Consider the following 13,774-nt stretch of genomic DNA (forward strand, 5'->3'; position numbering starts at 1 on the left):
CATAACTTTTTACATAGAACTTAACCACTTTTCCCTTTCCCAAGTTCAGAGTCCATGCCTCATTTGGTTATACCTCTAAACATTAAACATCTTAGCACAAACCACAACTGCATTTTTCACACTAGCATCTTCCCAAACAGGTAATTTTTAATGAATTCATAGAAGCAAGGCAATTAATCAGCCAACAGGTTTTGTAATTAAAGAGTGATTGGTAGGTAATTAGCTTTGGCTATTGAGACCACCTGCAGCAGGGTGAGGCATTCAGCGTCCCTGAGGAGTGTGCTCCACTGCAGCAGTGGCGCTGAACAGTGATGAGCTGACCTTGCAGACCCAGTCACCCTTTTTAAACCTGTGTGGGGAATTGCATCTGTAAAAGCCTATGACAGTGCAGGTGTTGACAACAAGGTAGTGCTGATGGGAGTCATTTGTATGGCCTCTTACTTATTTACAACCTACTGAATGAGCAGTGAGTACAAATACTGGCTTAGCTGCCTGTTGCTGAGTATAAGCAAAAAAAACCACCTTGGGGGGGGACAAAAGAGAGAAAAGGTAGGGTCTATTTTGGAAGTATCTGGTGACAGGCTCTTTTCAATGCTATTCAGTCTGTTACTTTAAAATTAATGTTTTTTCTTTGAGTATTGCTAATAGTGTTTTGCTGCTTTGAGGAAGACCATGCAGTTTGGTGAGTGCTTTTCATGTTTTTCTTCTGTTGGCTTCACGTGCTGGCTTTAGCTGTTCCTTTACTTGTGTCTTCTATTCTTGCTATAACTAACTTTTTAGGTTCAAGTTCTATTTGTTTGCAAGGCATCCACTAGCTTAGACATGTACCTTGCCCTGGCTTTAGAAGTCTTGTCTACAGGCAGCTAGGCTTAAGGCTCCCTGTCTGAGCATGTAATGTAATTACTGAAGGAATGAGCTTCCTGTTGCTTCCGTTAGCTACAAGGGCATGTTCAGACAGGTATTGCAGCCCTGGTTACTGTGAGAAAGCTTCTGTGAGGTGTGATGTGGTATCTTAGTGTATCTCCTAGCTCTGAATGTGTTATTAAGGTGCATCAGTGAAAAGAGACTATAGAAGGCAAACTGCCTTAAGATCAGGTTGTGTACCCTACTGCTTCTTGCTTCTCAATTAAGTGAGGGTATCATCTTGGCTGTTTTTTCTCAGGATGTGAGTACCTGCACACCAAACAAATGTCTATCTCTGTTTTTTGCACTTATGATGAAAGACTAGCTTATGTTGTAACGTTTTACCAGTTGTGATAGCAAAACAGTACTAGTACTACCTTAAATATTTGTAGTAGTAGCATACAAGTGAGGTGTTCTGCGCTTTGCTTGGCTTTTTGAAAGCACAAATGCTAAAATCCCTCTGGAGGTTATGCCTCTTTCACCCCAGCACATCTGCTGTCTCATCTAGTAGATGCAAGTCCACATAGAGTAGCATAACTCAGTTGGGGCATTGATTCATTCCAGTGCTCTAGTCTGTAACTTTCCTAGCATCTCCTGCTTGTGAAAGGTACTAACGTAAATTGTTATTGTTGTGTGATGATAGGCTTTAAGCACTTTAGTTTGGAGAGAATGACACATAAGGGCTTTTCTGAGTGATTGTGTTCTTGGAAACAGAAGATTGCCTTTTGATTCCCATTAAAAAATCAATAATGCTACTTGTGAGCTATGTGCTGTATTGTCTAAAGACTGTAACAGAAGGTAGTTGGAATTTTTTAATGTATTACGGAGTTGTCGATCAGCAGATGAGGCAGCTGTTTGCCTTGGGGGCTGCAATAAGAGCAGTATTCCCATGGGTAATTCTAGCTCAGATGTTTGAACTTAAGCTAGAAATACAGTGTGTGTTGCTGTTGTAACAGAAGGCATTTTTATACACTAAAGAGATGATACATAATACAAGCCCAAAGTCTGGATAATCTGTTTCCTGCCCTCTCCCGCTTTTTGGGGTATTGATCCTATGGGAAGAACTAGTACAAGTGCGTAAGTTATGCCTTCCTCACTTCTAAACACACATCCTCAATGCAGGATGCACTGGAATGGGATCCAAGTGTCGTTAAAAAGCAAATGGTTTGCTGTGACATGGGACTCTAATGGAAGAAACCCGCTGTGAGCACGAAGCCTCTCTGGGGAACCAGGCTGTGTAACCAGCTGAGGCCTTTGCAGGGCAACAGGAGACTCTCCCAAAAACATTTCAAGGGCAAAGACTTGTAATCAGGCAGCTGAGAGAGCGGGATGCTGTGAAAGCACGAAAACAGTGTGCAAAACATCTTGTGCTGCTATGCAAACTGTCTGTGTGCGAGATAAGAAAGTGCCTGCGGGTAACTGGAGCTGGGCAGAGGAATTGAGGCTGAAGTAGAATGATTTGTCTTGCAGTGTGTAAAGTAAACAATATATAACCAGGAGGAACCAGATAATTGTAGGTGTGTCTGAAGCAACTCCTGTAGGTTAGAACCTTGCAAGGCCACCATCCAGTATCAGTAGTTCCATGTAAGGCTGAGATCGCCAAGGTAATGATATCGGAAATGCCAGACTTGATTAAGAATGTAGCAAAACAGAGACCAATGGGGAAGAAGTAACTAGGGGTGGATTGTCTGTTCAGGAGGAGACTGGCTGGAGGAAGAGGCATGATCATGGAAAAAAAAGTGGATCCTGAAATGATAGAAACAGGGGGTAAGGTATAAAATTATATGAAGGAAGGATCGGCTGACTGCAGGAGACATCTGCAGATGATAGTGAAGCCTGAGGGCCCAAACACACTGGGATGCTGCAGTGATGCTCCTTGGACAACTTGCTGGACTCTTCATCAGGTCTATATTGGGAAGATTTTGTGTGGGAGGGCAGAGCAAAGGGGGGTGGCTAGGCTTGTACCCCAGTGCTAACTGGTGTGGGACAGAAGGGTAACTTGTAACTCAATACCAACCATTTGTGGTTCATAAGACTTGATTAGTAGCTTCATGGTTGTGTGCAAAATTATATAAATAACCACAAGATATTAGTGGTGTGTTAATGAGGTTATTGATCATTCAGTTGAATTATTGGTGTGATTGATTAATAAAAGTTAATCTCCAGAGTTGGTTGTCTCAAGACTGCAATCTGAAGGGGGACAGCTGGGCAGAAGTGATAGCTGGGGGCCTGTCTAGGATCTCCCACTTTGGAAGCTTGAGCTAACTGATATTGAGATTTTTCTCTTTGAGGGTGTGTGGATTAAGATGATGGATATTGGACGAACTTGAGTGAAAGGAGGAGCTGGGTCTGTCTGTGCAGGCTGTGATTGAACATGGCAAGGATCATTTTGGCTGTTAATCCTTTGAAGTGCAGATTAAAACATGCTCAGTTAAAGCAAAAGTAGTATGTAGAGACAGAGCTGTGTCTGGAAGAGGGTTTAGGCAAGAAAAAGGTGGTGGCTTTTGGAAGGGTGACTGAGGTCCTGAGATGTGAGGCACAGAGATTTGAATCTTAGGTGAGGAAGACCTCTGCAGCAAAGGGTGCCCACAGTGGTTACTAGGAAGATGAGACTCATGGTGGGAGATCTAATAACATGGATGTTAGGCTGTACCAAAAGGAGGATATGTCAAGAAAGGAGAAAGCTTGGAATGTGTCCAAAATCTAGACCTTGGTGCAGCAGACATCTCTACGCAGGGAGGCGCTGAGGGGGTGATGGTGTCAGGATGGCACCGGCAGCAGGCAGGGCTGCTTTCCAGAGCCTTGCTTGCTGATGCAGTGACCCCGTTTTAACACTTGCCGTGTTTTATTCTCGGCAGTGCAGCTGTTCCAGACCTGCTATGTTATCCAGCAGCTGCAGTGAGGGCTGGAGGAGTGGTAGGTCCAAACTTATCTGTCAGCAGTGAGTTGCATTTTGACCACTATTTGAGCAGAGTTATGCAAGGGGGTGGCTTTTGTATCATTGGAGTCAAGTAAAGGCTTGCTCTGCGATGACTAGGGTTTTTCCTGGTATTTTGACCTCATGCAGAGTCTGGGCTTTGCACAGACCTCAGAAATAAATGCCAGATCCATACTAGACTTCAGTGCTTTCTGGGAATGCTGCTTTGAATAGCTGAAACGGATCTGCTTGCTCTTCAAAAGGCCTATATACAGGGATGACTGACTGTAATACATATATTAACTGCTATTTCCACAATTACCAGTACCAGTTGGGGCTCTTCTTCCTGGTGCATTAGTAACAGCAGGGTGAGGACTGGAGTCTTCTGGCTTCGGAAGTTAAATCTTCCCCCTTGGCTGAGCTGAGGGTGCAAGAGCTGGGAGCAGTTCTGAACCCACCCCTCTTGGAGGGGAGCACCAAGTGCAGTAGGTTTTGCATGAATGTCCTCTAGGCAGGGTGGCAGCTTGCTCACCTCTTGAGGTGGAGTTGGTGTGTCCAAGGACCGAAATAGTCTGTACTTACCTTTCAATAAAAACATACAAAAATGTCTGGATGGGTGGGTTTCTCCCGTTTCTACTAATCTCTACTTCTAATCTCTCCCTTTCCAGCTTGTAGCTTTACTGCTCTTTGGGGAGTCATTAAGCTCTCATTCAAAGTACCTGCTCTTTCCTGCAAAGCCCTTTTCTTTCTCATGGGCTATTTTAAAGGTAAGTTCACTATCGGTGAGCTTCCTTTATCTGTTGCCACTAGACAGCACAAGGGAGCAAGGCAAATAGCTGAACTCCTTTTCTGAGCAGCAGAGGCTGTTGCTTTCCTGCCTCACCAAACTTTCTGTCTAGAAATATCTAAGAGAGGCTCAGCATAAGGAGGCACTGGTGTGTAACAACTGCCCAGCTCCTGGTATGCAGCTCCAGCAGTGCCTGCAGGAGGCTGGTTATTGCTATGTGCACTGTGGCTTTACAGAAAATGAATTGCATATAGAAATCTGTGACCATGGTGGCACTTGGGGTACAAGTCTGAAGCAGATGGCTCCTCCTGAGCTGGCCTGCTGTGCCACCCGAACACGGAGAGGCCATGGTGTGCAGGAGAGAGACAGAGATGGCCCCGCTTCATCCCAGCCCACCACACAGCATCTTCCTCCCTTTCTTAATGTTGTAAGAGCTTGTCTCTTTCAAGAAGTCAACCCTTGTCTCAGGCTGTGGTGGGCTTTGCCCAGCAAATGGGAGGCAAGACCTCTTCCCTCAGCCCTGCTTTGTGCTGCTGTTAATCAGCTACTGCCTTATGGCACCTGGTTGTACTGGGCATAATGTGGAAGTATTCAATGCTCCTTGGAGTGCTTTTGCTGGGACTGTGTGGGTTTGCTTTTCTCTTGGAGAGTGCAGCAAAAACCTGTGGTGCCCTTCTAGCTTTGAAAATGGAAGGTATGTGCAAAAATCTAAAAGCGCTTCCATGGTTAAGCAGCACTGCTGTGGGAATCTGCTCCCCGAGGTTAAAGTTAAGGCCTGAAAGGACCCAGTTTGAAGTGAGCTATTGCACTTTCCTTGAATTCTTGTGTTGCTGCCAGGCACATCTGGCTGAGTGTGAGCATCCCTTTTAGGAAGGCAGCCAAGAGTCTCTGTCCTACAGATCAACCCTGGTGATGCAGCAGCAAAGCTACAGTGTTGTGCTGCATGGCTTTCTGTGCTGTGCTCCCACTGCACCAGCAAGTACTTGGGGGTCTTCTCCTGAGTCTTCTCTTCTCTTTCTTGGGGGTCTTCTCTTTCTTCAAAGACCTCAAACAGAGCACTGTCTTATGTTGGCAATAGAGGGGGGGAATGACAAGATAAAATGAGAAACTTTGTAGTTGTAATCCTCTCCCACACACTGTCTCCAGCTACTAGGATGCCAAGTGTGTGGGACTCAGACAGCAGAGCTGTGGAGGATAAACCTTTGGTTTGAGAAGGTTTGGTTTTAACCTCTCACCTCTAGAACAGTCCTTGAAGTTTTGGTTTGGTGGTGGTGTGGTTTTGTGTTTGTGTGGGTTGTTTGTGGGTTTGCTTTTTGTTTTGCTTTGGTGTTGTGTTGTTTTTTTTTCCCAAGGGAGGCATTTGCCAAAGCTTTGTCAGATGACAACAGTTTTGCAGAGTCTGCTCAAAATGGAGAGACTAACTGGAAATAACTCATGACTTCTTCATCCCCTTGGTTAGGGGAAAATGTTGCTTTTGCAGTATTCATCCCTGTGCCCTTGGGAGTTCCTACAGGGCAATGGCAACAGATCTGGTTTTTTTGCAAGGCAGGGAGGGCAAGAAGAAAGCCAGAAAGAAGGATCTGAAAGTTTGGGTTCTGGAACAGTGGAGAGGAAAAGGTAATTTAATGCAGTCTCCCTGTTCTCTTTGTTTGGGAGCTGATCACAGGGCAACAGTATGAGGCAAGAGTAGTCTTGATTGATTCTTAGAGTAAAATAGATGGCCATGTCCTCTCCTGTGGGCCAAAAGTCTCTACAGTTGTGTTGGCTGTCAGTGTGCTCCCTGAGGAAGCATCTAAGCCTGTTCAAACTGCCAGCCTGACCTGAGGACCCAGCTAACTTTGGTTGCTGCTTCAGGTGGACAGAAGACTTGGTGACACCAGTCTCTCCAGACATGTGAGATACTTGTATGAGATTTTACACATTGGATACTGTGGCACACCTTGTATGTTTGTCTGTGCCCATGCTACCACCAAGCTCACTTTAAGTCTCTCCTAGAGAATGTGTAGTCTGGCATGGACTTGAATATTTCCACTTTCCTGTTTTCTGCAGTTCACAGTGGTTTGTGTGCTCCATGACTATGAAAACAGAAAGCTCCCCAAATTCAGTGCAAATTCAGTCTGGGTCACAGTAAATCTTTACTGCCCCAAGACATGTCCAGCAAAACCACACTCTTTTGTAATGCTAGGAAGTAATTTCTGCTGCTTTAGATAATAAAACAGCCCTACCAGCCTTGGACGTTTCTGTATTAACTAGTGGTGGATTCATGACTTGTAGTTACTGCCTAACAAAGCAATGAAACAAAATCTCTGTACTTGAGCTACCAAGTGTACTCTCTAGTTCTGTATTGCAAACACTGCTTGATTGCTCCATAGCAACCCAGTCTGGGTTGGCTGGCACTGAAGCATGCTTTCCTTGGCAGGCAAAGTATTTTGGGAGCTGTGGTGTCAGTCCCCTTGACCTGCACCAAGATGTGTGAGGAGGGAGAAGCCCTGCCAGATGGCTGGATGGTAGGTGAGGGAATTGCTGGAGTCAGCTCTGGCAAGCTCGGGAAGAGTCTGAAGTATGTTCTCACTAAGCTGTGATGATGATCTCCTTTCAGTTGGCTTTGACCTTGGGAGTTTGTCTCTCTCCCCGTCTCTTCCCCTCCCTCCCTGCTTTGTGCCTGGCTTCTCATTCAGCTCCAGACAGGCTGTGTTGGACCCTTTTCCATCAAGGTCAAAATTGCTGGGAACGCTTTAAGAAGAGGCTACCTTGTCTCTTGCTGTGGCCTTTCTTACTGGGTTGGTCCCTTTTTGCTCCCTGCTGGCAACCACAGCTCCCAGTGCCCTGGCTGGGGAGGCTGGGCTCTCACGCAACAGACATCATGGTTCCTGCCCATCCACCCTTTCAGGCTGTGCCACCACGGAGCTGGTGTATATTGATGGCTGTCAGTGGCTCTCAGGACCAGGGAGGCATTTAGCAGAGCTCAGCTCAGGCTTTAAGGACTGTTTTGCCCTTTACTGCTTGGGACACCCAGATACCAGGCAATGGACGTGGTGATTTTTTTTCCACAAGGCATAGCAGAGCTTGAAATTGGAGCAAGGGAAGAAAGAGCATGGCAGCCTGAAGAGAGTGGTCAGCCAGGATCCCCTCTCCCCTTCTGGTTCTACAGCTGCTGCTGAAGAGCTGGAGGCTCTTGAATGCGGGCTTCCAAAGTCAGGGCAGCCTCTGGCTGCTGGCACTGGAAAAACAAGAAAAATAAGAGCAGGGGAGAAGAGACTGGGGGTTAGACCATTTTCTCAATGGATACCACTAGGTAATGTTGGTGTTTGGGGGTTGGTTTTCTTAAGCATCTGGCTTTTGATGCCTTCTGGCTGTCAGATGTCCTAAAAAAACCCCACCCTTCTGTCAAACCCTCTTTCCCCTGAAGCACTGCTTGCTCTCGCTTCCCAGTGAGCGTGACACAGGTGAGGCAGGTACTGATGCTCTCAAAGCTCCCTCTGTTCCCAGACATGTGGATTTGTCACACCCTTGCTCAGCCCTGCAGAGTCTAGCAGGGTTTTGTTCCAGCTGTGATATCCCAAAACTGACCTCTGGACACTGGAGCAGCCCAAGGGTCAATATGAGCAACAGGCACTGGTGCAATGGTGGGGTAAACCATGTTGTCTGCCCCTGGGAGCAGAAGGTTGCAGCTCTGGAAGGACAGGGCAGGAGCCTTGTGGCTCCCATGTGCCTTACGATGTGGAGCAGTGCTGTGCCATGCAAGCTGGGAGCTGGGATTGAGCCCTTGTGCTTGCGAAGGTGGACCTGTGTCGGGGCAGTCCTGGTGGCTCTGTGCTGGGGAGCAGGCAGTGCCAGGCAGATGTGCAGCGGAGCCCGGGGAAGACAAAGCCCCAGAAGGTGAACCTGTGTCAGGCAGTCCTGGTGGCTCTGTGCTGGGGAGCAGGCAGTGCCAGGCAGATGTGCAGCGGAGCCCAGGGAAGACAAAGCCCCAGCCACTGAGCCAAGGCTGTCCTGATGGGTTTGCAAACCTCCTCTGGGGCTGCGAGGTATTGACTGCGCTGTGGCTGTCACCATTCTCCTCCGGGGTGATCTTCTTCCAGAGAAATGTCTTTGCTTCTGTGGTCAGGCATATGTTAGTGCTGCCCTGGGATGCTTCCAGTGCTGCTTAATCCTCATCTCATTCCCCTTCTTTTTGGTTTGCTTCCTCCTGTGGGCCACCCTGCCTGTTCCTCTTTTTCCGGTGCAAAATCAAAGAAATTAATAGCTGTGCTCGGGCTGCCTCAGTGCTAAAACCTGAGTGATTAGATGGCCTGTCACCCCTTCCCCTGTGGCTGCAGGGAAGACCTGGGAGCACTGATGCTGCCAGCCAAAATGCAAGGTGATACAGCAGATGGTAGATGGGCCATCTGTAGCTTTTGAGCAAGAGCTGGTCATCAACAAGATGAGATAACAGCTTCTGCAGGGCTGTCCCGAACTGGCCGGAAGGAGCACGCTGATCTGGTGGGAGGGGTGGGCTGGGCTTGCTTTATTTCACTCATGGATGCAACAGCTGTGTGCTCCCTGTGCTCTGAATCATGAAGGATCCATGGAAATTATCCTATGGATCTCAGCAGGGGTGCAGGACTGAACTGGATTAAAAGAGTCACTGAGACTGTTTTTTAGGAGACCGTTTATTCTATTTATCCACCTTGTGCTGAATTGACATAAATAGCCCTCTGGATTTTTGTGGTGTTTGTGAGCAAGTTAGGTAAAGCATGGTATTTGGAAGCTACCTAATAGCGTCCTTTCAATAACAGTGTAATGGGAAGAGATGTTTAGGAGCCCTCAAGGACAGAGGCACCCCAGCCCTGCCCTTGCCTGTGCTCTGTTGTAAGCTGGGCTAAATGCTGGAAACATCACGCTGCCTGCTCTCCTCCCCAACGCCTGCTAGTGAGCTGGGGAGACCTCAGCCAAAGCTGTTTGAGCTTGCTTTATTTTGCTGTAAGCTGTCTGAGCCTTTTTTTGTAAGGGCTTTAATGACATAGGATGGAGTTTTTTTCTTTTTTCTTTCCTCCTGTCTGGAGAGGTGGTGGTTGTGATGGGCTCTGGCTCCTAGGCTGCAGCTCCTGCTCAGGGATACTGCCTGGTGTGGTCTAAATGCTCCAGTGCAGTTTCCCTGCTCAGGGCTGGCCTTCTAGCTCTGCGCTTATGGCAAAAGCAGACTTGAGCTAGTGTCAATTGCAAACCTCAAGGGACAGGAACAACTTGTGCTGGTTGAAAAACAAACAAACAAATCCATTTCCATTGTGTAGTACCCAGAATTGCTTGTGGTAGGCAGGTTCTTAGGGGACCTGCCAAATTTCCTGGTAGGCTGGAGGAAAGCACTGAAATGGGGGATGAGTTCTGCCTTACCTTCTTGGTTGACACCTGTGTGAGAGGCAACTCTCTAAGGCTGAAGCAAAAAGCCTCTACAAGATCTGGGGTTGGGAAGAAGGTGAGGGGGGGCAAGAGAAAATAAACTCCACCCACAAAAGCTTACTGCCTTTAGATCTGTGCATGGTCTTTTCCTATTTGCGGTAGCATTTTTTTCTTAAAAAGCCCATGCTATGTACAGCTTCCCTTTCAGGCCTTGGGGAGAGGATAATGAGTCATGGGAGGACATTGCTTAATGCCCTGGAGGGTGCTCGGATCATCTGGTGAGGGCAGGCCAGGAACAAATTCAGCTGTGGGTCAGAGTTGCTCAAGGTAAACATACACTTAAACAGGAATGGGGAATGATAACTAGTGAGACCACAAAGAGATGTTTTCTTGTGAGAACTTGTCAGAGGAAATGTAGGTGTTCCTGGATTTTGCTCTAGAAACAAATAGTAGGCACGGCTCTTGTTCGCGTATCAAAATAAAAGCAGTGCTTTGGGAGGAATGAGGGTCAAGGACAGCTGAAGACTAAGATCTCCTTGTCTGAACAGGATGGCAGCTGAATCAATTGCAGCAAAGCTGGGCTCTGTCCTCTTTCCTCTCTCCTCTTTGCCTGCTTGCTTTATTTTTGCACTTCTTTCACTTGTGCTTGCCTTCCCCATTTTTATGCCTACTCAAGGGTCTCTAGTTTCTTGCAGTCTGTCTTGTGGTCTCCCAGCAGTGCAGAGCTGTGTCACGAGGATGTGCAGCCATCTTTTCTGCCCTCAGTGGTTTTTATACCAGCTTGTTCCCATCCTTGTAACCCTGAGATCTGGGTGGGTTAAATGGTGATTCTTGCTGAGCAGCCAACAGGCAGTTGCTGGCAGTGTTGCTCTGCTTGTTCTTGGCTTGTTACTGCCCCTGCAAGCTGCAGGCTCAGGGAGCTCTTTTTATTAATTAGCTGTTGCGTTTACAGTGCTAGGTGTACCTCCTTATTCAGCCTGGTTCTAGGACACATATAACCAAAGTAAATTGTTTCTCCTCCCCTCCTGTCCTCACAGGTGTTGAGACTCAGCAGCCACTCTGAAGCAACGTCCCTTGTATAAAACCCCAGCTGCTGTACCATGTACCAGTCTGGCTTTGTGCCGCGGGAGTATTACCCAACCGTGATCCCACCTTCTGCCTATGCCTACCCACCACTGCGGGCTGGCAGAGCAGAAGACATGACCAGCTCCATGATGTTCCCTCCCATCCATGTGCACAACTTCTACAGCCGACCTGTCACCTTTGTGGTGGACCAGAATGGCTACCCTGACTATGCAGGAGGTCAGGTGGAATATCATCATCTCTACAGTGCCTCCCATCCTTACTTCCGTCCATACTATGCCTGGCACTTCCCTCCGATGGTCCCCATCCCTCTTTACAATCCCTATGTAAACTACAATCCCTACACTGCCTACCAGAGGTCAGATCAGTATCGAGACACATGGCCAGAAGGCTTCACAATGAGAGGGGAGCTTCAATGGGGGAAGCTTGGAAAGGTGTTTGGACCAAGGAAAGACCTCCCAGAGTTTGTGAAGGATGATCTTCGAAGAGTTTATGGCACCTACCCACGAACCAACGTCTCCATAACCTACCGGAAAGGAGAGTTCTTGATCAAGGGAGACCCCAAGGTAGGAGAGCAGGAATATGCAGTGGAAAAAAAAGTCATCCAGCAGGCTGTGACCCCCAGTGCCAGTGAGGCAGATGACAGCAGTGAGGACCAGAACCATAAGAAGAAAAAGAAACTGAGACGTTGATGGAGTCAGTCACCCGATGGACAGATGCTCCAGAGCCCTCATGGGAGCCAGCTGACAGCTGTTCTTGGTGCCACTGGCAAGTAGCACAAGTAACGGATGCCACCACTCCCGTTGGCTTTTAATTATTCCCCATCCTCCACAAGCTTATGGCAGATTTACCCTGTTTGCACAATGCCCATCCTGTGAAGAAACCACATGGCACTTGACTGTCTGGGATCTGCTCTTTCAAATGAATGTTTGATTTTTCACTGGTTTGGTTGAGTGGTCACAGTCTGGTTTGGGGACATCCAGACAGCAGCCCTTGATGAGAAAACGGGCCTCTTCCTACCCTGTCCAAGGGAAGCTGGCTCCCTTCCTGGCACTCAGTTAAGGAGATCAAAGCAGGATTTCCTCTAGGCTGGGGGCAGTGTGCATCCCAGAGGAGAGAGGGGTTCCTGAACACTGTAAAAAAAACCCCAATTTTCTGCATATCTTGTCACTGCTGTTTATGACCATACCATTGTGCTTAATCACCATGTGATGCCTGTACACAGCACTTCCCTACATGCTGGCAGAAGATCCTAGTGTACCTACCCTCTTGCACTTGGTAAACTGGTGGCCAGTTCTTCTGGACATGTGTCCTTCTGAAGTCATTGCTTGAAGCCCTGCTTTGGGTCTGCCTTGGCTCTGGGTGGGGGATCTGTCTCTCCAGTGAGGTTGCCACAGTGAACCAGAGCAGTACCACAACTTGGTCTCTCGTGAGGGAGTTGTGCTGGAAACCTGGAGGGTTGTGAGGGGCTGGGTCTGACTTACTTGCAATCTTCTGTACCTTTTAAATAGTTATAAACAATAAAAATTCCTCAAATGCAAATGCTCGTATTTCTGTTTTTTAGCTACCTGACAGCAGTCTCTCCTGTGAACAAATGGCGACCTGATCTGACACCTTTTTCCAAAGTTGGGGAGGACTTCTGGCTTGTTGCTCTTGCGCAACCATGGTGGGTTATTCTGCTTGGCAGCACGCTGCTTTGCCTCGGTTTGTTGCTTGACAGCTTCCTCTTTGGGGACCAGCAGGGGCTTTCTGAGCGTACAGGAGAAATAGGGACCTGCTCTGCTCCCCTGTAGCCTCCCCCTGACATGCCACATGGGAGAAAGGCCACCTAGTGCAGGAGGGAGCTGGGTGCTCTCCATCTGCATAGCAAAGCAGAGTGTCTATGAGCGTGAACTTGGAAGCCCTTGGTAGCTCTGAATTGCTGTAAGGTCAAGGCAAGTGGATTTTTTTTTTTTTTTTTAATTAATGCAACCACCTTTGTTTGTTTAAGCAATAGCCAGCATGTCTCAGCAACTATCTGGATTTTCCCTTCCCTAATCAGCTTCTTGGAAATGGGTTCACTCTGCTGCCAGATAAAGCTCTGAGAAGGCTGAACCAGAAAAACGGCTGCAGAGATCTCAACAAGCTGATGCTCCGTGGCTGTGTTGCAAGAGGTGGCTGTGGGACTTACTGAATGGGCTGGAAAAGGCCTCCACTAATGACTGGTGGCTAACCAGTGCTCTGGTGGGGTGCTGGAAGTAGTCTCCTCCCTGTCCCATGTAGCTGGTGTAGGACACAGCTGGAGATGGATGCTGCCTGCCTTGGGAAGGGGCTGCTTTAGCTGAGATCCTGGAGCAGCTGCAAACCAGCTTCTGGGCAAGGTGGGGGGGAACATGGGGTTTACCCTGTGGTGTTGATTGGATGCTACATAAATTAATAATAATAAATTAATAATACTTTATCCTAAATGCTGTTCCTCCAGCCAATACATTCCTGCTGGCAGCTTTGAACTCTCTTATAGTGGAAAATGTCACCAAAACTCAGGGCAGGCAGCCAGGGTCTCCCAGAAGTAGACGATAAATGTGTGGAAAGAGAGGCTGTTGCCTCTGCAAAAGCTTTCTCCAAATAGCTGTCCCTGCTGGGGATATCTCCTTTAACTATACCCATCCTGTCCTGTTTATCTTTGAAGTTTTGTTTGGTTTTGCTGCCCGGACTCTGAGCAGGAG

At 47.7% G+C, this 13,774-nt stretch overlaps 1 protein-coding gene across 9 annotated transcripts; it reads left to right on the plus strand.

Annotated features, from left to right (window-relative positions):
• Positions 1-259: 259 nt before the first annotated feature.
• C6H10orf95 (chromosome 6 C10orf95 homolog) lies at positions 260-13,516 on the plus strand. Of its 9 annotated transcripts, XM_021295900.2 has the most exons (4): positions 2,516-2,807; positions 6,157-6,224; positions 7,027-7,114; positions 11,024-13,516. In XM_021295900.2, the coding sequence occupies exon 4, from the start codon at positions 11,087-11,089 to the stop codon at positions 11,759-11,761; it is 675 nt and encodes a 224-aa protein (XP_021151575.1). In that variant the 5' UTR covers positions 2,516-2,807; positions 6,157-6,224; positions 7,027-7,114; positions 11,024-11,086; the 3' UTR covers positions 11,762-13,516. The 9 variants fall into 9 exon arrangements, with proteins under 9 accessions (XP_021151571.1, XP_021151573.1, XP_021151572.1 ...); XM_021295896.2 differs by lacking the exons at positions 2,516-2,807; positions 6,157-6,224; positions 7,027-7,114 and adding an exon at positions 260-405; XM_021295898.2 differs by lacking the exons at positions 2,516-2,807; positions 6,157-6,224; positions 7,027-7,114 and adding an exon at positions 347-466.
• Positions 13,517-13,774: the final 258 nt, after the last annotated feature.

This window comes from Columba livia, chromosome 6, assembly GCF_036013475.1.
Source record: "Columba livia isolate bColLiv1 breed racing homer chromosome 6, bColLiv1.pat.W.v2, whole genome shotgun sequence".
Lineage (NCBI taxonomy): Eukaryota > Metazoa > Chordata > Aves > Columbiformes > Columbidae > Columba > Columba livia.

Excerpts from the sequence above, each read along its gene's own strand:
- C6H10orf95 (XM_021295896.2), top strand. The coding sequence starts at position 11,087 with ATGTACCAGTCTGGCTTTGTGCCGCGGGAGTATTACCCAACCGTGATC.